Here is a 21,479-nt window from a genome sequence, read left to right as displayed (position 1 = left end):
CTGTTGTACCCTTGGATAGATTTTCTTTGTTCTCCAGTTTACTGAACGTCACATCTATGGTTTTCAGATTCATAGCCACTCGGCTGGGTCGACAGTGGGATTGCGAATCCAAGGTGGCTCTCTGCCTTATGTGGATTATGCAACAGCAAGAGTTTCTGGCAGAGATCAAATATTTGAGGAGGCCTAACAGAAACCATGTGCCGGCCAGAATTCGTACCTTGAATCCCATTTTAATAGGGAAACAGCACCCTGTGACAAAACTTATTCTGGACTGCCATAAAAAATGTTGTCACCTTGGAACTGGATCAACCCTGGCTGAAGTGAGGCGGCATGGTTACTGGGTCCCCTAGGAGAGACAAGCTGTTAATTTGACATTGTTCGACTGTGCAGGGTGTAAACATTACAACTCCAGGCTAGTGCAACCGAATCTTGCCACTGACTTGCCATCACATCGCACTGATTTCAGTACCCCGTACCGATACACTGGAATCGACTACACCGGCCATCTGTGAGTGAGTGAAAGAAAAAGGATTCAAAAGGTGTATCTACTGCTGTTCACCTGCCTGAACATCAGGGCCATACATATCGAGGTGGTCACGGACATGAGGGTGTCATCTTTTTTTCAAGCTCTGATCCGGTTTACTAACCAGAACGGTGTCCCTGAAGCCTTGCACAGCGACAACGCTAGGACATTCAAGGGAGGGGGTCGAATTTTCAGCCAACGCACGCTCTTTCGAGATTATCAAGATAGATATGGACCCTGTAATCTAAAGCTGAGAACCATCCCCTGTTCTCCCCTTGGAACATGGGAACGATGTATTGGAACCATCAAGAACTGCCTATTCAAGGTTATTGGAAGAGGCAATTTGGACTATTTTACCCTTCTTACTGTCTTATTCGAACAGAGGTCGGTTAACAGCCGACCCCTGACCTACCAATCATCGGCCGACAAGGGCATCACTGCAGTCACCCCTAATATGTTCCTCAGGCTCAATCAGTGCCCTGAATTAATATTGCGATTAAATGAAGATGAGACTGCATTCATGCCGCCCAACTAGAGCAAGCTGGTGCATTTCTTGGAACTTAGAAACTTTAGGGAAATATGGCACAAGGAATATCTTCTGGATTTGGTGAGGAAAGCTCCCGTACAGTCCCATTCTCAATTAGGTGATCGACTTCAGAAGGACAATGTGGTCCTAATTAAGAGCTCACTGAAGCCCAGACCATTTTGGGCTTTGAGGACTATTGCTGAGCTGATCTCCGGTTATGACAGTGTAACCAGAGAAGCTTGTGTCAAGAAGGCTAATGGACAACTAGAAGTGCATTCATTGAGACACCTGTACCCCTTAGAACTCTCCATGACTTCTGAGCATCCTGCTGACATGTCTCAGCAAGAGGACTGAATTCTCCCCTCATAGCAGAGGCAAGAGCCTGGTTGTACCCTGGCTGTGATTGTCCAAAACAAGACCTTAATATGATCGCATGCGATGCCTGCGACAGGTGGTACCACTTCCAATGTATTGGAATCGACAGAGCTCCCTCGAAAGAGAGAAGTGGTATTGCCTGGATTGTGCGCCCTAGAGAAGACGTAGGGGCAGGCAGAACCTGCTTCCTGCATAAGTATGTGGATTGAACATTGTCACCATTATTGGTCACCATTTTTTTTTCTTTGTTGTTTTTGTCGGAAATTTGTCAAAAAAAATGGAGACTACTTATGTTTGGTGTTGCTTGTGTCTGGGGGAAATAATCCAGCCTGAGTTAAAGATGCTACGATGAATAAACAGGCTAAGGGTAGTGGTGGGAGGCATGTTCCTACTTTTTATAAAAAGGCAAGCCTCCAACCAGACAATTTCACTTGTGATTAGTGGACAGTTACACGTCTGATCTACTCTTCTCACCTTGCTGCTACATTGTTCCTGTCGCCCTATATTGTTCCTGCTAAACTACAGTTATTTGTCCCCAGTGGAAAGAGGTGCAAAGGGTAATCCTTTGCAACTGCAGATGCGCAATTAACCACTTGAGTAACCTGCTCCCCCGAAAAAAGGGATTTTTTTCCACAAATTTGATCAAGTAGTTTTTTTTTTTTTTTTTTTACAGCGGAAAAACATGTTCTTATGAGAGCACATTGAAGTCAGCCATAATGGAATTTGTTGATCATGTCACAGGGAGATAACTCAATGTAAAGTGCCGACACTCCCTTCCCATCTTTAAAACTAGCTTTTCTTCTTAAAAATCGAACCTTTTGCTTGGTATCATAACAAATTGTTTTTTCACTGTAAAAAAGAAACTACTTGATGAAATTAAGTAAAAAAATTTTTTTCAAAGAACTTCGTTCCATAATGGATACGTGCAATATAACCTTTTTTCAATATTTTTATTTTTTAATGTCTTGATTAAACTGTACAAGTAGCAAAAAAAAAAAAATCTGCGACAAATTTTTTTTTAATGTAACAAAGTTGATATCATTAATAATATGGTAAATGTTTACAATAGAATACCGACCAATAAAATTTTTGTTTTTTTTAAAGCTTTTCGGCAATGAATCTAATATTCAAACCCATCGCAAATTTACTGTTTGCATGGTATTAACCCTTGAAACCTCGCACTATTTTGCACCATATCCATGTATTCATTAACGCTACGCATGAGAAGTTCTTATTGAAATGTACGTGTGCGCACACGCGTGACCTTTCACAAGGCGCATGAATGCATGGCGGACATTTTAAATGACAGGAAATATTTTTCATAAAATAAAAAAAATAGTTTTCATTTCATTTAATAGTAAAGTCAGTAAGTTTACACGAGAGGTTTACAAAAACATTTTTGTTTTTCGTTCCTTTTTTGAGGCGTGGTATTAAACCGTTCTTCTGCTCGGTTATGTCGGTGCGTTACTTACAGAAAAACAGTAAATTTGGTGGGGGGGGCGTTACTTACGGAAAAACGGTAAATTAAACTGCGGAAGCACCCGTTAAATGTTGTACAAGTTCTATAATTGAATACACCCCCCCCCCATAAAAAAATAAAAATGTTTTTGTAAACCACTTATGAAAACTTAACTTTTTAAATCGATTAAAAAGCGATAAAATCCCTTCAAAGCGTATTGAGGTTATATGAGAAAATAAAGCTGTGTACGCATTATAAATGTTTCTTTTCTGTTTCTTATGTTATACATTAGTACATCAGGGGTCATTTCGAGTTAAAAGTTTATTTACTGTACCCATCTGAACTAGAGAAAATCATGATTAAAATGAGTATATCTTGTGTAAAAAGCTAATGAAGAACATGAGATATGGTCGACATTTTGTAGATCAAAAAGTCAGATCGAGTGTACCGGAAAATGAAATCAGACCAAATTGACAACTCGGAAATTCTAAAAACAATTTAAACAAATTTTATTTTATACTTATCTATATATATATAAAAGCGAAAATGTATGTATGTGTGTTTGTATGTCTCGCAAAAACTTTCGACACGGGTCACGGATTTTCACGAGATCGGTATCATTTTAAAGTTCCAACCTTCGCCCGACAAATATCGAAAATTGGCCAAAAATATTAATTTCTTCACCCTAAAATCATCAGTTTTCTACAGGGAGAGGTCAGCAAAAACCGTCCTCTCATAAAAAGTTTGCTTCTATGCATGCGTCATACGAGGTCGGAACATGATTTACTTTAAATATTAAAAAAACAGACACAATTTCGTCGACGTCGTCTTAGCTCAGTTGCTTAGAGCGCGGCCTCATTATGTTTTGGGTTCGAATCGTGGTGTGAAATGGCTTTTTTTTCTTTTTTTTTCGATTTTTTAAATTGTAATATTGAAATAGGGTTATTTAAGCCATTTTTCACATGTTTTTTTTTGGGGGGGTTTTATTTTTCAGATTTTTTAACGAAGTTTTAACGTTCATTTTTCTGTTTCGTGTTTTCTTTTTTTTTGTTTTTCCGATTTTTACATTTAATATCGTTCGTTTGCCTTATGTTAGTTTTTTTTTTTTTAAATATTTACTTCGCTTATTCTTATGTTTTGATTAACACCCCCCCCCCCCCGGCCAAGCACACACACCTCGAAACACCTGGGCAGCGCCGGGTACCCCCCAGAGTTATTTAAGCCATTTTTCATGTGTTTTTTTGTTTTTATTTTTCAGATTTTTTAAAGAAGTTTTAACATTCGTTTTTCTGTTTTCTTTTTCGCGTTTTCTTTTTTTGTTTTTCCGATTTTTACATTTAACATCGTTCGTTTGCCTTACGTTAATTTTTTTTTTTGTGCTTTTTTCGATTTTTTTTAAAGTTTAAAAATATTTACTTTGCTTATTCTTATGTTTTGATTAACACCCCGCCTGAAACACCTCTAAACACCCGGGCAACATCAGGTACCCCCCCGCTAGTATAGAATAAATGCAACAACAACAAAGAAAACGTGAAAAATAATTTAAATAAATTAATTATTTTTCAAATGTTTTTATGTAGAATGCAGCAAAGGATTTCGTCAAATTTATTTATTCCCACTCATAAAGGTTTTGTGAGAAATTTTCCACGTACAATCGCCATATTGTTTTTGGCCGCCTACATGCTTTGTAAGCTGGTCTGTCATTGGCTTAATTTGAATGCGCCAAATCTTGTCTTGGCGCCAATTTGTATTCATGTATTTTTTTTTTCAGTCTGAGAATGAACACGGGAACCAGCAGACTCATAACAGTGGCGCTCTATCTAGATTGCCAGGATTTTACCTTCTTGGGCACCAAGCAGTGGGTGAACAAAGGACATTTCTCTAAATATGGAGACAACATAATTGCTAAACTTATTCTACCCAATGAGGATATTCTACTGTGTCAGGCATGATATATTTGATTATAGGAATTTATTCCTATTTCTTCCAGAGACCATGCGGTCCCAAAATATGCCGTATTGGGTGCCAACATTCACACCGTGTTCACCATGTACAACATGAAACATCTAAAAGGAAACCCAAACTAACATTCCCACAGAGGAATCAAACTAAAGGCTCCATGCGTATGGATATCAAATTCAGCCACTGTTTTTGCAAAGGGCTTACCGTGATCAAAGATCTTTCATTTCTGATACATTGTGAATAAAATTTGAGTTTTAAAGGTATGGCTTTGTTTGTGGAATTTCATTTACTATCTAGAGGGAGGAAAATGGGTGCGTGGGAAAGAAATTTCTTACAGTTTTTGTGTATCGCTACAAGTGCTAATCTGGACTTGCACCAATTTTCCTGTTAATAATTACCTGTAATTATAATCTCCGGCAAATAACCCCCCCCCCCTACTAAAAAACTCAGTTAAACAAAAAATATCCATCCAAACAAAAAAAAAGAACACGCCCCCCCCTCCCAATATCCATCCAAAAGAAAAAAAAAAAAAACGCGGTAAAAAGAAAAAAATGTCCATCCAAAAAAAAACAACACGGCGAAAAAAAAGTCCCTCCACCCCCCCAAAAAAAACACGGCAAAAAATATCTATAAAAAACATAATAAAATAATCCGAAAAGTGCAAAGTTCATGCCAAAATAATAATAATAATAATAAAACAAGGTCACACACGCCAAACTTCTTTCCTTTTCGGAATAATGAATGTTCCCTCGAACAAACTGCGTATAACATCGGAGCCGATGCGTATTTTGCTAGAGTATGTCAGCCAAAATAAAAAAGTTGTTTAAATTATTTATTTTAGTATCAACTATTAAAGTTGTTTAATTTTAAATTTCTGACTTGTCAATTTGGTCTCATTTCGTTTTCCGGTATGCTTGATCTGACTTTTTGATCACCCCAACGTCGACCATATCTCATATTCTTCATTAGCTTTTTACACAAGATATACTCATTTTAATCATGATTTTCTCTAGTTCAGATGGGTACAGTAAATAAACTTTTAACTCGAAATGACCCCTAATGTACTAATGTATAACATAAGAAACAGAAAAGAAACATTTGTAATGCGTACACAGCTTTATTTTCTCATCAATATGTTTTGAAGGGATTTTACCTAAAAAGCATCAAAAACTACGTAACACAGAAAAATAACCACATTTTTTTTTTGTTTTTGAAAATTTTCTTGTGCCATCTCTTGTGAGATGGCACAAACTAGGGGTTAATACGATGCAAACGGTAAATTTGCGACAGGTTTGAATATCAGATTTGTTGTCAACGACCTCGAAAACCTACTAACAAACAAATTTTATTGGTCAGTGTTCTGTTGTAGTTAAAGTAAACATTTACCAATAATACAAAATGCAGTCTTTACGCGACTATTAAAAGAATCATTTCTGTTTACGATGTTAAAACCAATGAACCAACAATATTTTCATTAAATGATAACATTTAAAAAAGAAGCTCCGGCAACTTTTTTTCTACATTTTAAATTATATGAAAGCAGAAACGTAATAGTTGTGTAAAGACTAAATTTTGTATAATTAATGTTATCAACGTTATTACATTAAAAAAATTTGTTGCAGAGCTCCCATTTTTTAATGTTTTGATTTAATAAAAAGTATCGTTGGCGCTTCTACAGAAGTGAGACGAGATTTTGTAGTTGATAAATGGAGTTTTCAGATAAAAAACAATGGTTTCAACTGAGTTTTTTGTCAATTCTAATAAGCTACAATGGTAGCTTCCAAATTATGCAGTCGAAATTACCTGAATATTACTGAATTATTAAGCAAAACAACTTTAATCATGTTAGCAGGTGAAAAATTGACGCCATTACCTCTCTTTTGAACTCTCCTGTATCTTACGATCATTTTCATCAAATTCTATTTTTTATTTTCTTTAATAAATAATTTTCTACCTTACCGATTTTCGTAATATATAATCATCTGAAAAATGCAAGGAATACGTGGATGGATACTAATGTTTTCATGTGAAATTCAGTATTACGATTTTTGAAATTTCATCCCAATAGTGTAGAAGCGCTGTATCCTTGGTTTGAGCGTCCTAAATTATGAGATGAAAAATGAATGAATCTTTTGGTAAAAGAGAACTGTCGCCCTAACGCTGACACATTGTAAAACAGCGCCATTTATTGTATATTTAATTTTTTTTTTTCGTTTGTTGGCATAACTGCACAATTCTCCTGGTTTTTTTTTCATCACCAGAAAGAAGAAAATTATTTTTCACCTTTATTGCTGGAAAACAAACATATCAGTCTATTATTGAGAGGGAGAGAAAGAGATGCTGATGACACCTCTATAACAAGCACACGGGGAAAACGAATGAACATATATTCAAAGCAATGGTAGAAACCCTAGAAAAAGACCTCCAGTCTGTAGTGGAATGGGGGCAAAGATGGATGGTAACATTCAGTGCGGCTAAGTTTGTTTCCTTCAATAATTATCCCAATCACCAATAGCTATGGCTAATGATACATTACCTGAAAGTTCTTTGTTCAAACTCCTCAGCTTAACGTTCACAGGGAACATGAGTTGGAATGGATACATCGAGGGCATTACTGCTGCTGTGAAGAAGGTGGGCTCTCTCTACCATGCTAGAAAATTAATTATGCCTGAGAGTATCCTGTATCTCTACAAGGCCACCATTCGCCCATGTATGGAGTATTCTTGTCACATTTGGGCTAGTGCATCTGCTACTAGTTTCTCACTGCTGGACAGGGTTCAAAAGAGAGTTACCGACCTAATAGGTCCCAAACTGTCAGCTAGGCTTCAGCCTCTGTCCCATTGGCGAAATGTTGCACCCCTTTGCTTGTTTTACAAGTATTTTAATAGTAGATGCTCCAATGAACGACAAGCCTTTGTACCCCTAGACATAAATACCCCTGACAAACAGCAAAATCCCACCCTATACAGTAGAGATCTTCAGATGCCAGAAACTTTCTTCCCCAGAACTGCTAGACTTTGGAATTCCCTTCCAACTTCCCTGACATGCAGAAGTTCAAGTGTAATGTAAACGGTCATCTTGTTGATCAACTCCTACATAGAATCCCTGCAGTTATGTCCCAGATAGTAGCCCCCTACAATAAAAGTGGCACTGAGCCTTGTTTGGGGTAAAAATGCAATAAAATAATAAAAATAGAAAAAAAGAATCACCATAATTGTGTAGTGTCTGATTAGAACCCTTTTCCATCACAAATAAATAATAAAAAATCAAAAAAATATGAAATAAACTTTGTTTATTTACACAAAAGTAGCAATTAAAAACGAATCACTTTTCAGTGTCCAAAAAGTGTGTCTAGGTAGACAGTTCTTATAAATTCAAAAGTTATTTAGAACGTTTGTTGATTTGACAGAAAAAAGCTGAGAATGTCCTTTGTTTTTTTAGTGAGAAAACAAGCTTACTTTTTTTGTATGATACATGAAAGAAAGAGGAAAGTAAATGTCTTTGTGCACGACTGAATATCTACATTATTCTCTCTGTGTGTGCATGCGTGTGAATAGGTGTTTTGTCATGCTGGCAAGAACAAGTAACAACGATGACGTTAGTAAGAGAAAAGAGAGGTGGAAAGTACATATTTCTGTGCGCGTCATAATGTCGGCATTATTCTCTGTGTGCATGTGTACATGCGAATAGGTGGGTTTTGTCATGCTGGCAAGAAAGTAGCAACAAAATGTTGACGCGAGAAATAGAAAAGAGCAAAGAGTGAGTGAATGAGAAGAGTTTACTCATCGTTTATATATTTTTCGATAGGTTCCCAGGCAAGTTGCGAAAACGGTTTGAAAATTAAGTCTTTCTTTGAGCGTTGATTGATTAAAAAGTGCTCGTCTTTGTCACGTGGTATGCTTTCAACTACATCCTCAGAATAAAAAAATTTTAAGTTTTCTTCCCCATAGAATTTGCATGAAATTTGAAATCTTTGTATTTTTTAAACAAAACGAGTTATTATAACTATGTATTTAAAAAAAAGGTGTTATTATAACAAAGTATTAAAAAAAAGGTGTTATTATAACAAAGTATTAAAAAAAAGTGTTATTATAACAATGTATTTTTAAAAAAAAAGTGTTATAACAATGTATTTTTAAAAAAAAGTGTTATTATAACAATGTATTTTTAAAAAAAAAGTGTTATTATAACAATGTATTTAAAAAAAAAAGTGTTATTATAACAATGTATTTAAAAAAAGTGTTATTATAACAATGTATTTAAAAAAAAGTGTTATTATAACAATGTATTTAAAAAAAAGTGTTATTATAACAATGTATTTAAAAAAAAGTGTTATTATTAACAATGTATTTAAAAAAGTGTTATTATTAACAATGTATTTAAAAAAGTGTTATTAACAATGTATTTAAAAAAAAGTGCTATTAACAATGTATTTAAAAAAGTGTTATTAACAATGTATTTAAAAAAGTGTTATAACAATGTATTTAAAAAAGTGTTATTATAACAATGTATTTAAAAAAGTGTTATTATAACAATGCATTTAAAAAAAAGTGTTATAACAATGTATTTAAAAAAAGTGTTATTATAACAATGTATTTTTAAAAAAAGTGTTATTATAACAATGTATTTTTAAAAAAAGTGTTATTATAACAATGTATTTTTAAAAAAAGTGTTATTATAACAATGTATTTTTAAAAAAAGTGTTATTATAACAATGTATTTAAAAAAGTGTTATAACAATGTATTTTAAAAAAAGTGTTATAACAATGTATTTAAAAAAATGTTATAACAATGTAAAAAACGTGTATTTAAAAAAGTGTTATTATAACAATGTATTTAAAAAAGTGTTATAAGAATGTATTTAAAAAAAAGTGTTATTATAACAATGTATTTAAAAAAAAGTGTTATTATTAACAATGTTTTTAAAAAAAGTGTTATGAACAATGTTTTTTAAAAAAGTGTTATGAACAATGTATTTAAAAAAAAGTGTTATGAACAATGTATTTAAAAAAAAAGTGTTATTAACAATGTATTTAAAAAAAAGTGTTATCAACAATGTATTTAAAAAAAAGTGTTATTAACAATGTATTTAAAAAAAGTGTTATTATAATAATAATGTATTTTAAAAAAAGTGTTATTATTAACAATGTATTTAAAAAAAGTGTTATAACAATGTATTTAAAAAAAGTGTTATTATAACAATGTATTTAAAAAAAAAACGTTATTATAACAATGTTTTTTTTTGTTTTTTTTTTAAACATAATAACAATGTTGTTTAAAAAACGTGGTGTCATAACAATGTTGTTTTGAGCACCCATACTTGTAAAAAGGAAGCAGTAAACAGTGGACTTTTTGCAGTGCTTGTGAAAAATATAACATTCTTTTCGGGTTAATTATGGAAAAATTAGAATATATTAAGTTTTCTTGGTGTTTTTTGTTATTAGAGCGAAATTCGAAAATCAAAATATTGAATTTTAAGTAAAACCAATGGCATCTATTTAATTATCATGTCACAGTAATGCCAATATCTTGAAATTATGAAAAACGATTAGATAGAACATTAATTATTAATAAAAAGTTTTTGAAGACAACGAAAATTGAGTATTGCTTAAATTGCTTAAGGTTTTAAATTTTCAGAAAAAAATCTCTTGTGTTATAATTGGAACACTCTTGTTTTTTTTTTTTTGGTTTTTCTTTTAGCAAAATTTATTTTTCCCTAATTATTTAAAAAAAATTTTCATCAATAATAAATCATGCTTATGCACTTTTGTTACTCAGCTATTTTTTTAAATCGTATTTTTAAGTTTAATTCAAGATATCTTTTTCATTAAATTAAGTGAAAGTACAGAATAATTACAAAACCCCCTCCTCCCTATCTTAAGAATAGCTTTCTAAATAATGTTATTTCAGCTCGGTAACTAAAGAGCATAAGTTTAAATATGTTTAAAGATGACAGATCGTATTTATTTACCAAAAGAAATAAATGCAAATCACTGATTTGAAAGGCTTGGAAATTGTGGTTAGTCTGAGTTAGATTGTAATCAGCCTCTGGAACAGGGCAGCTTGATGTCAGTAAGCACTGGAGGAGGTAACCAAACGACAGTGGATACTGGGGCAGGGCTGTGGGACGTCAGTAGGCACTGACCAGATGACAGTGGGTACTGGAACAAGGCTTCTGGGCTTCAGAAGGCTCTGGTATGGGTAGCCGGACATTGGCAGGCTCTGGAGTGAATAGCTTGATGGGTAGCCTGACAGGTATCGGCTGCAGGAGGAGCTGGAAACTACAGGAGTGAGTTAGAGTCTGTTGGTTGTAGAAGGGTAGTCTCAGGAAGCAGGCAGGCAGTAGTAGTTGCATAGAAGTAGTTTGTGGGCTGGATAAGTAGTGTGGCAAAGGTAGCACTGAAAAAAGTTGTTTGAATTACTGTTACTGCTGCTGAGACCTTTCGGCTGTTGGGCTCGTCAACTTGACTAGTAGCGTCAAAGTTGCATTTGAAAGGTCTCCTGCTCCCTAGCTTAGTTTAAGATCTTTTTGGCTGCAGACGCCCTGTATTCATGAAAGAGTGTTGTTACAGTAGACATCGCTCTTAAATTAATAGAATTAATTCCTTACCAAATCAATCACAATCAAGAGTTTCACATGCACATTGATTGAATTTATGTTCGATTCGGTTTGGAATCAAAAGTCTATTGTTATTAGTTATTTAAAAAAAATGAATTTTTTTTTTTTTTTTTTTTTTTGAGGTTAAAACGAAAAAAAATCAACGTAACAAACTGTTGGAGACACCCCTCCATGGGATTAATGGACTATCTCATGACGTCACTTCCGGTATCGAGTAACGGTGCCCGGCAGTCTGAGATTGGTATGCGACGAAGCCATTCGTGTGCAAACACCCCGCTGTTGAGCAATGGTATTACTCAACCCACTTTGCCTGTAATATATGTAAATACATGTTTCGTTCTTAAAAATCCTATGTTCCTTTCGTTTATTACCGTCAAACTCCATAACAACTGGCGATATCGGATTCGACTTTCACACAGGTTAAAAAAAAGGAAAACAAACAAAATTCTAATTGACTTTCAAAGTATTTCGGATTTACAAGCTAAGAAGTCGGCTGGCAATTAAATCCTAAAATAAAAAAAACCCAGAAACGAACCAAGGCAAAGTATCGACTCAAATGTAAGTTAATCTTTTTGTCTCTATATTTAAATTGAAAGAACTGTACGAAACGCATTTTTTGTAATGTTTAAAAATTACGTTGGTTGCCAATAGGCAAAAAAAAATGAAAAATGTTAACCCAATTTTCACCTTGAGAACAATTCTATTGTAACTGTTTACAGTTTATTCTTATGCAAATTTGAACATTTTTCAAATGAAGTGAAAAGTTTTTTTTTTGCCTTTGTTTTTTGCTGCTAATTTATGCATTATTTTAACGGGAGAGAAATGTTTTTTTCCCCCCCTTTTCGTTTTACTTGGACTAAAAGAAAAAAATACTTTTTCATGGAGTGGAATTTTCTGAAATATTCTATTTTTAACTGTCGGTTCTAAAGTGAAAAACTTTTTCTTTTCTGGCGTGTGGAGACAACTCATCCACACACACACACACATCTAAAAAAAAAACAAAAAAACTAGCCATTTTGGTTAACTGCCAGACAATTTCACAAGTATTTTTATTCTTTTGCAACTGTATGATATCACATGGTGTTTCGCAAGTAAAATTTTTTCTTTTGTCCACCCTCATATTGGGTTATCTCTAAGGTTTTTACCAAGGATACATGGCTCCCTCCTTATACACACACACTTAAGAAAAGGACATTTTATTTTTTTTATTATTTTATCTCTTTTCTCCAGTCAAAAACGGAAATAAATTTTTTCTTTCATGCATTTGGAAAAATAGCCATTAAAAGATGGAGGACGTTAAAGCAGTATTAATACAGCTAATCAAAGCCCAGATGGACTAGCAGAAGGCTGAGGAAAATTTAAAAGAACGTGATAAACAGCTCCAGTTACAATTTCAAGAGAGGCAACAAACGTTGGAGGAGAGAATGCTACTTCAACAAAAGAGACAAGAAGAGCTATTGTTAAAAATATTCGATAGAACGGGACACAGGGACGACAGTACAATATGGAACATTATAGAAACTACCAACCGGAGTTGGAGGGGACGTTTGACGCTTTCTATCGGAGATATGAGGACCTATTCACCATGGATTGTCAAGAGTGGAGCAACGCTAAGAAAGTTCGCCTACTTTTGAGGAAATTAGGGACCACAGAACATAGCAAGTTTGTGGATTATATTCTCCCCAGGAAGACGAATGTTCTCCCCAGGAAGAGTGAATTGGAATTTTCTGAAGCGGTCAAATTTTTATCTGAACTGTTCAGCCCGAATTCTATGCTCTTTCATAGAAGATGGAAGTGCTTGAACCTGCAAAAAAGCAACGACGACTACCTAACCATTGCGTTTGTGGTAAATAAACACTACGATGATTTCTGTCTATCTGATTTATCAACAGATGACTTCAAGTGTTTAATTTTTGCGCAGGGTCTAGTCTCATCCAAAAACGCTGAGATTAGACAACATGTTCTTTCTAGACTTGAGAGCAAACAGGGCCTCACCCTCCAGAAGTTGGCTGAAGATTGTCAACAGGTAGTTTGCGTAAGGAAGCAGGCGCAACAGTCATTAGAAGGATGACATTCAGACCAGAAAAATACTCACCCCGAAAAAGCAAAGCTAGAAGTAAGAAAATTCAGGCTAGACCTAAGTACCATCCAGTCACAAGACCCGGATCCCCTACAAGCTTGTGCTATCGCTGCGGTAGGAAACATTGGTCGAGTCAATCTTTTTACAAATATAAGTACTGCAACGAATGTGGCAGGAAGGGCCACAAAGCGACCCAGTGCAGGAAGAACAAGGTCAAGAACAGCGTCCAACAGACTAGATTTGACCTGGATTCCGATAAGAACTGGTGCAAATATATCACAGTTAACATCGCAAATAAAACTGCATTTACAATCGGATTCCGGATCAGACCTGTCCATCATTAACCTTAAGACATGGAAAAGGCTAAGGAAACCAACCATATGAGAGACGAGCAAATCAGCTTGAGCTGTGACAGACGATAAAGTGGAATTTGAGGGAGAGCTCACACTCCTGGTGACCTTAAATGGTGTTACTAAAAAAGTGAAAGTGTATGTACATAGGACATCCAAAAACCTGTTCGGTACTGATTGTATGGAGCGATTCAAATTGTGGGACCAACCTATGAATAAATTCTATTATAGGGTAGAAGACCCGTCTACGAAAGCGCAATAACTGAAGGACGAGTTAAAAGAGGAATTTCCGGAAGTATTCTCACCAGGACTAGGAAAATGTACAAAGGCTATAGCAAGATTCGAACTAAAAGAAAACATTCTGCCCGTTTTCAAGAAGAAACAAAACGTCCCATTCGCAGCAACAGAGAAATTGAAAAAGAAAGCTTCAACGGATCTGCCAAAGGAAACAAAGAAACTGAAACTGCAAAGCTGGAAGCTAAAAAACCCATGTCAAAAGAATTCCCCAAGTCAGAGCAACAAGTTCTACACATGTATAGGATTACACCCAACCCGAACACACCAACAGCAGTCTCACCTTCAGAAACGATGTTTGTGCGGAAAGTGAGATCCGTTTTTGACAAGCTCTTACCCAAACAGTCAAGGCCACTGGTGACCACTTATGTACCCAGTAAATGTTTCAGACTAGGTGAAAGAGTGTTTCTCAATAGTTATAAAAACAACACATCATTCTGGGAGGTGGGTACATTTACTAAGAGAGTCGGTGACATGGTATGTATCATCCAAGGACCAACATATACTCACAAACATCACCAGAAACAACTGAAAAGATGTCGATTAGTTGAAACCAGCGACAGTCCATTGGAAAATGAGCCGATAGACACTTTTCGAAACTTTTGATCTTGAACCTCCTCAACCAATACCTGAACTGAACTGAACGGCAGTTGTTCCGTAAGAGAAAGGTTACCGAGCCATTGATGGTAAACCCTAAAAGGAAGAGGTACTGAAAAAGCTTGGAAGGCGGGTGTTGGAGACACCTCTCCATGGGATTAATGGACTATCTCATGACGTAACTTCTGGTATCGAGTAACGGTGCCCGGCAGTCGGAGATTGGTACGCGACGAAGCCGGTCGTGTGCAAACGCCCCACTGTTGAGCAATGGTATTACTCAACCCACTTTGCCTGTAATATATGTGAATCCATGTTTTGTTCTTAAAAATCCTGTGTTCCTTTCGTTTATCAACCCCATAACACAAACAACCATGCACATTGACGCACATTAAACACATGTGTTGGTCATGTGGCTAACCTTTTGGTGCAAAGTGCTGCTATTGTGTTTTCTTCATTTGAGTTGAAAAATACTGATGTTCTGAAACACCACATGAGCTTGGGTCTAACAGTCATAGAGTAAGAAAAAAAAGGAGTAAGTGATCCAAAGCAGAACAGGAAAAAGAAAACATCAACATAACAATTTATTAAAGAAAAGGAGAAAGTAAATAAATTGTTCCATAATTTGACAATTTAAATTCAAGTCAATTCCAACTAGATGTGACAAACATTTATTTCTATTATTTTGACTTTCGCTTTGAGAAGTCCGTATCATTTAAAAAAAAAATGAATAAAAATCCTTCATCTTTTTCTTTAAATACATATCATTTTTTTTTTTTTTTTAGTGCCTTAACGTTTTGAGTTAATCTTCTCTGCCCATGGTACAATTATCTCTCCCACCTATGGGTGACAACTGTAGTCATATTTATGTGTCCATGCCCTCATTAGGACAAAGAGATACAAGTATTCTCAACAATAACTGACGATATAACTGTGGAGTTGTTGTTATTCAATTACCAAATTTCTACATGACTTGAGCCACTGCACAGTCTAATGAGAAAAGGTGCAGCTGGAAGTGGAAAGTCTGCCAACAGAAAGTCTTTGAAGAGACAAGAAAAATGCTGTGTACAGCAGAGCTTCTGAATCATTTTAACCTCTTTTCAAACTCACACTTGTGCAAGTGGATGCTTCTCCGTATAGCCTGTGAACTGTATTAACTCATAGCGTAGAAGATGCCAGCAAAAGCCAGTACATTTCTCTCAAACTTACCAAATAATGAGTGCATTATCCTTACTGACAGTAAAAAGAGGATAAAATGTTTGGGAGGATGATCTCAAAATAACAGAAAAGATACTACACTAATCCCTTCCCTCCCAAAGAAAGTGATGGCAATGATCTCATGGTCTATCCACCCACATCATAAGTTAAAGTAAACTCCAGAAAATCTTGATAAATAACTCTGCAGTTTTTTTCAAATTAATATAAAATTATATTGGCTTGTTTGAAAATTATTACATTATAATATTATAACTACTACTAAAGAGTCTGAAAAGATAGTTACAATACAACAAAATGGACACTATGCAATTCTGCCTACTAAAAAAAACTGAATGTGCTGTTAATCCCTGACCACAGATACTACATTATAATTATTACAAAAAATGGAGGAGATAATACCTAGGAGGATAGGCTCATGACAACAAATCCAACACTACATAACTCTCCCTCCAGAAAAAAATGTTAAAACTAGCAAAAATTTGTTTACATGCTTAAAAAAGAAACGGAAAATAAATTTTTGTTTAAAACTTAAGTTAATTCAACTTGTAGTTCTATAAAATAGTGGATCTTTCAAGATATACTAGTCTTTCAAATATACTCAATCTTCAAATTTTAATCTAGAAATGACTTTCTAGCAGCTAATAAAAAAAAAAAAAAAAATAATACGATTCTACTTTTTCAGGCGATTATGTGTGAACACTCTAAGAATTTTGACGCAAAAAAACAACAAAAACAAAATAATTTAGAGTGGGGGATCAGTTTCACATTTAAATTTAATGTAAAATGATCCATCATTCCTCAGACATTCTTGCTTTTTAGAGCAGTTAACCCTTAAAATTGTTTTGCTATTTTTTCAAGCTGAAAAATTAGTATAAAAAAGTAATTACCATATCACTAATTATAGGTTTGAGTAACAAGCCTTTCATTTCCTTAAATAATGGCTACCCAGCATTGCCCGGGTGGAGAGAGGTGGTATACTAAGGATATTTAGCAACCCCTTAAAAAAAAAATTAATTAATTTTTGTTTCAATCAAAATAGCAGTAAGTGCCCGTGCGACCACAAAAAAAAAAAAATTATCCGCAGTAGGCAAGCAGGCTTGAACCTGTAATGCTAAAGAGGAAAAGGAAGTGAAAAAAAGCTAACGCGCTAACTGTCACAGCCACAAGGACTTATGACATCACAATGGGTTGAAATAACATTTTTTAAATGTACATTGAGATTGCTAGGCATATGACTTGCAAAAATGTTGAGGCAAAAAGTGGCCCCTCTTTGCAAAAAAACGACCCAGTTGACCAGCACAGAATTAATTTTTTTGGACAATTTTTACATATTTTTCATCCAAAAGATTGATCTTTCTATAATACCAATTTTGTCATGGTCAGATACATCTGTCAAATTGGCAGACACATACACACACACACACACACACACACATACATTTTCTCTTTTATATATTAGTCTAGAGGGTCCGAGTGTCAAGAGATGATGTAGTAAGGATATTAAGCAACCTCCAGAAAAAAAAAATTAGACGTAGCCTGGGTGGAGAGAGTTGTGAAAAAAACCCCAAAAAACACAAAATACGAGTTTAAGCGAACTTGAAAATAATTCAGTTTTTGTTTTAAAAGAAAAAAAATCACATTACGTAAGCCTCAAAATAAGAAAAATGTTTTGGCAAAATTATGTTACGTGGGCTTGAATGTGAAAACTAAAAGCTTACAACATGACCTTGTTATCCACTGCCCAATGATGCTGTCAGCAAAATGTCAGTTTTTAAATAAAAATGTAAACCAATTCAAGAAAGAATGCCTGATGCACATGCATACTTGTCAAAGTCATTTAAAAAAGAAACAATTTTTTTCTGACCCTCCCTTGTTATAAACATTTATTTCTATATGAAATAATTGAGCGTTTTGTTTTTTGATTCTCACATATGCAAACGAGGCATTGCTCTTTCAGATGGTACCAATCTCGACCCGATCCAATACGAAAAGCTTTTAGGAGATACACACATTTTTTTTTTATATAGATAGCAGAAAGCACAAAGAAGGTCAGAAGAATACAGTAGCTACAATGTTATAAATAGGGCAACAGCCCATTTTAAATAATCTAAATAACATCAACACCTTATTTACAAGAACGAAATATGATTTCAAATTGTATTAATAGCAAATGAATTCAAAATAGATTTACTTAATATATTGAAAAAATAACTTTGCTGGTGGCTGAAATTAATAATTATTGCAGAACAAAGATGTGTCACAAAAGATGGAGTTAATGTGGCTAAAAGAGTTAAGTTACTATGTTAATAAAGCAGTAGTCTCAAGTGTTAGAAGAAGAGAAATTATGAATAGATTAATTTGATTGTCATTATTCCACATGAAGTCATGCAGCAATTGTATTGAAGCGAAAATTTTTATCTCATGGCAACAAACTAAAATTGATTACAATTTCAATTTGATAAACTATAAATTTATCAAATTCTTAATTCTCATAGAGTATGAGTCTCTTTTTAAAGATAAACAGCAGCATGGTCTAGCCTTTGCTGGGACATTGTGTGGAGTGTAGTCTATTGTTTATCCCCTCTAACCACTTTAACATGCCTGGTTAACTGGTTTTCATAAGGACTCAGACAAACATAGGCACAGACTTGGAGTCTATATTTGAAACATCCTCTCTTTGACTATAGAATCAAAGCTAGAATCAAACGACCAGGCTTTTATGAGCTTTAGACTTAAGCTGAAACTAGCATAGGATTGTACCCTAATCGGTCATGTCTCTGACAACATAGATACAGCACTCTCCCTTAATACTAGTGTGCAAGTACACATATTTGGTGACTTTAATGTCTATCACAGTAATTGGCTTCGTTTCTCTACTTACACAGACACAGCTGGTAGCATAACACATAGCTTCTGTATATTATTATTTTCATGGCAAGTGCCTGTCTTAGCTCCAATCTATATTCTGACTTTCACAAAAAAAACACTCGTTTAGCTGAAACCACTATCAATAATTTCCCTCACTGTTTATCTGTGCCTAAACCTAAACATGGATTCATGAACAAAGTTTCTTTCTTAAAACTGCATGCCTATAGAACTCTGTTCTGTTTTCCTGCTTTCCAACTGACTACAATATGGTCGTCTTCAAGTTCAACGTGAACAAGTTCTTGATGAGCCATCCCCTTAAGTAATCCAATTTATCAAATTTTAACTACTAATGATTACTACGTTTTCCCATTGACTACAAGAATCACAATCTAAACACAAAAGGCGTAAATCCCTTATGCTTAAGTGCATAAAAGAACGATTATGTAGCTTTACCACTACTCACAAGAGGTGATGATCCATTTCAGTGGTGGAAGAAGATACAGGAGACCTTATCACTGCTAAGTAAACCAACTTCAAAATATTTAAGCGCAATACCTTCTTCTGTGGAGAGTTTTTACTCTCCACAGATGAAGGTATTGCGCTTAAATATTTTTAGCTCTTTAGTACAAGTGGTAATGTTTATGAACCTACGAAAAACAGGCTGTGTACTGAGAATGGAGAAACTCTAATGTTTCTACATTACACGTTAAAAGTATTCAACTTTAAATACTGAGGAGACTATGGGAGCAGAGGAGGCAGGCAGTAAGAACAGAAGAGGAAGTAGAGCAACAGCAGGTGCAGAACTTCAGTTTATAGTTATTTACTTATTTGTAGTTGGTTTATAATTTCGTTTTTTTTTCTTATTTGTTTAATTATATTCATTTAAAAATTAGAAATTGTACTTTGTATTTTGTAATTTTATTTAATAAAGGAAAAAAAGCCATAATAATGACCAGACACTTAATTAAATGTTAAGTTAAATTAGCAGTTACTATGTTTATACTGTCTCCAAGAAGCGTGTTTGATTATTTATTTATTTTTTTTTTTTTTATTACATTTTCACCCCAAACAAGGCAAATTGCCACTTTGGTGTAGGGGGCTACTATCAGGGGCAACAACTACTGGGGTACTATGTAGGGATTTGGGCAGCAAGGTGTCGGTTCACGTTACACTTGAACTTCTGCACATCAGTACTGTTGGGGAAGCAGGGACCTGGGATGGAATTCCAGAGTCTAGCGGTTCTGGGGAAGAAACTATTGGAGTAAAAAGATCTTTTACATCTAGGGATCTCTACAGTGTGGGGGTGGGATTTAGCAGCCTGTCGGGTTTGTCGAGGGTGCACACGTCGTGGGGGCACAAGTGATTGCAGTTCGTCAGAGCATTCACCACTAAAATACTTGTAGAAAAGGCAGAGGGATGCAACATTTCGTCGATGGGACAGAGGCTGAAGCTTAGATGCCAGTTCAGGGCCTATCAGGTTTGCGACTCTCTTTTGAACCTTGTCAAGGAGCGAGAGACTAGTAGCAGATGCACCAGCCCAGATGTGGCAGCAATACTCCATACATGGGCGAATGGTGGCCTTATAGAGGTACAGGATACTTTCGGGTGTTAGTAGTTTTCTAGCACGGTAGAGAGAGCCCACCTTTCTTGCAGCGGCCCTGGCAATGCCTTCAATGTAATTGTTCCAACTCATGTTTCCTGTGAACGTTAGGCCAAGGAGTTTGAAAGATGGACTCTCAGATAAAGAGTCGTTGGCCATTGCTATGGGTGGTAGAGAGGGTTTCTTGTAATTATTGAATGAAACTAGTTTAGTCTTGGCAGCATTGAACGCGACCAACCACTTTTGTCCCCATTCCACTACAGATTGGAGGTCTTCCTCTAGTGTTTCTGCCATTTCTTTAGAAATGTGTTCATTCGTCTTCCTGTCGTGCCTGCCATAGAGTGTAGTGTCATCAGCATATATACCCATCTCAGAGGCAATGTTGTCGGGGAGGTCATTTATGAATATCAGGAACAATAGAGGTCCAAGGATAGAACCCTGGGGCACCCCCGCATTTATATCATATTGTTTAGATGTACGACTGTCGAGGACAACCTGGATTTTTCTCTTATCTAAGAAGGATTTAATTATGTTAAGTATTCTACCAGTGATACCGTATGATCTGATTTTACTGAGGAGACCCTCATGCCATACCCTGTCAAAAGCCTTAGATATATCTAGAGCTACCGCTCTGCCCTCCCCCGCGTTGTCCAGTGAATGGGATATACGTTCAGAGATCACAGTTAGGATGTCTGCTGTGGAACGGGCTTGTCTAAATCCATATTGTTTGTCAGTCAGTAGTTTAGCATCTGTAAGATGATGGACTAGAGCATGGTTAATTATGGTCTCAAATATTTTGGCAAAAAGTGGGAGGAGGCTAATGGGGCGATAATTTGATGGGTCTGTCCTTTCGCCAGAATTCTTGAATACTGGTACAACAGAAGCAGTTTTCCAACAGATCGGAAAGCAAGCTTCATTAAGGCATTTGTTGTAGAGTTTGGAGAGAACTGAAGCTACTTCGGCTGAGCACTTTTTTAATAGCACAGCTGGGATAAGATCGGGTCCACATGC

The 21,479-nt window shown here is 35.3% G+C and overlaps 2 protein-coding genes across 3 annotated transcripts in view; both read left to right on the top strand.

Moving 5' to 3' along the window:
* The window catches only part of LOC145249667 (RUN domain-containing protein 1-like), a 480,843-nt gene that overhangs the window by 4,504 nt on the left and 454,860 nt on the right, over nt 1–21,479 (top strand). The window lies entirely within an intron of this gene.
* Nucleotides 603–1,058, top strand: LOC145249395 (uncharacterized). The gene has a single exon (XM_080110952.1). It carries the CDS (start codon nt 603–605, stop codon nt 1,056–1,058), a length of 456 nt encoding a protein of 151 aa, XP_079967078.1.

Source organism: Euprymna scolopes, chromosome 28, assembly GCF_053919585.1.
Source record: "Euprymna scolopes isolate OS-2025 chromosome 28, ASM5391958v1, whole genome shotgun sequence".
NCBI lineage: Eukaryota > Metazoa > Mollusca > Cephalopoda > Sepiida > Sepiolidae > Euprymna > Euprymna scolopes.
This window is presented reverse-complemented; position numbering and strand designations above follow the sequence as displayed.

Excerpts from the sequence above, each read along its gene's own strand:
- LOC145249395 (XM_080110952.1), top strand. The coding sequence starts at position 603 with ATGAGGGTGTCATCTTTTTTTCAAGCTCTGATCCGGTTTACTAACCAG.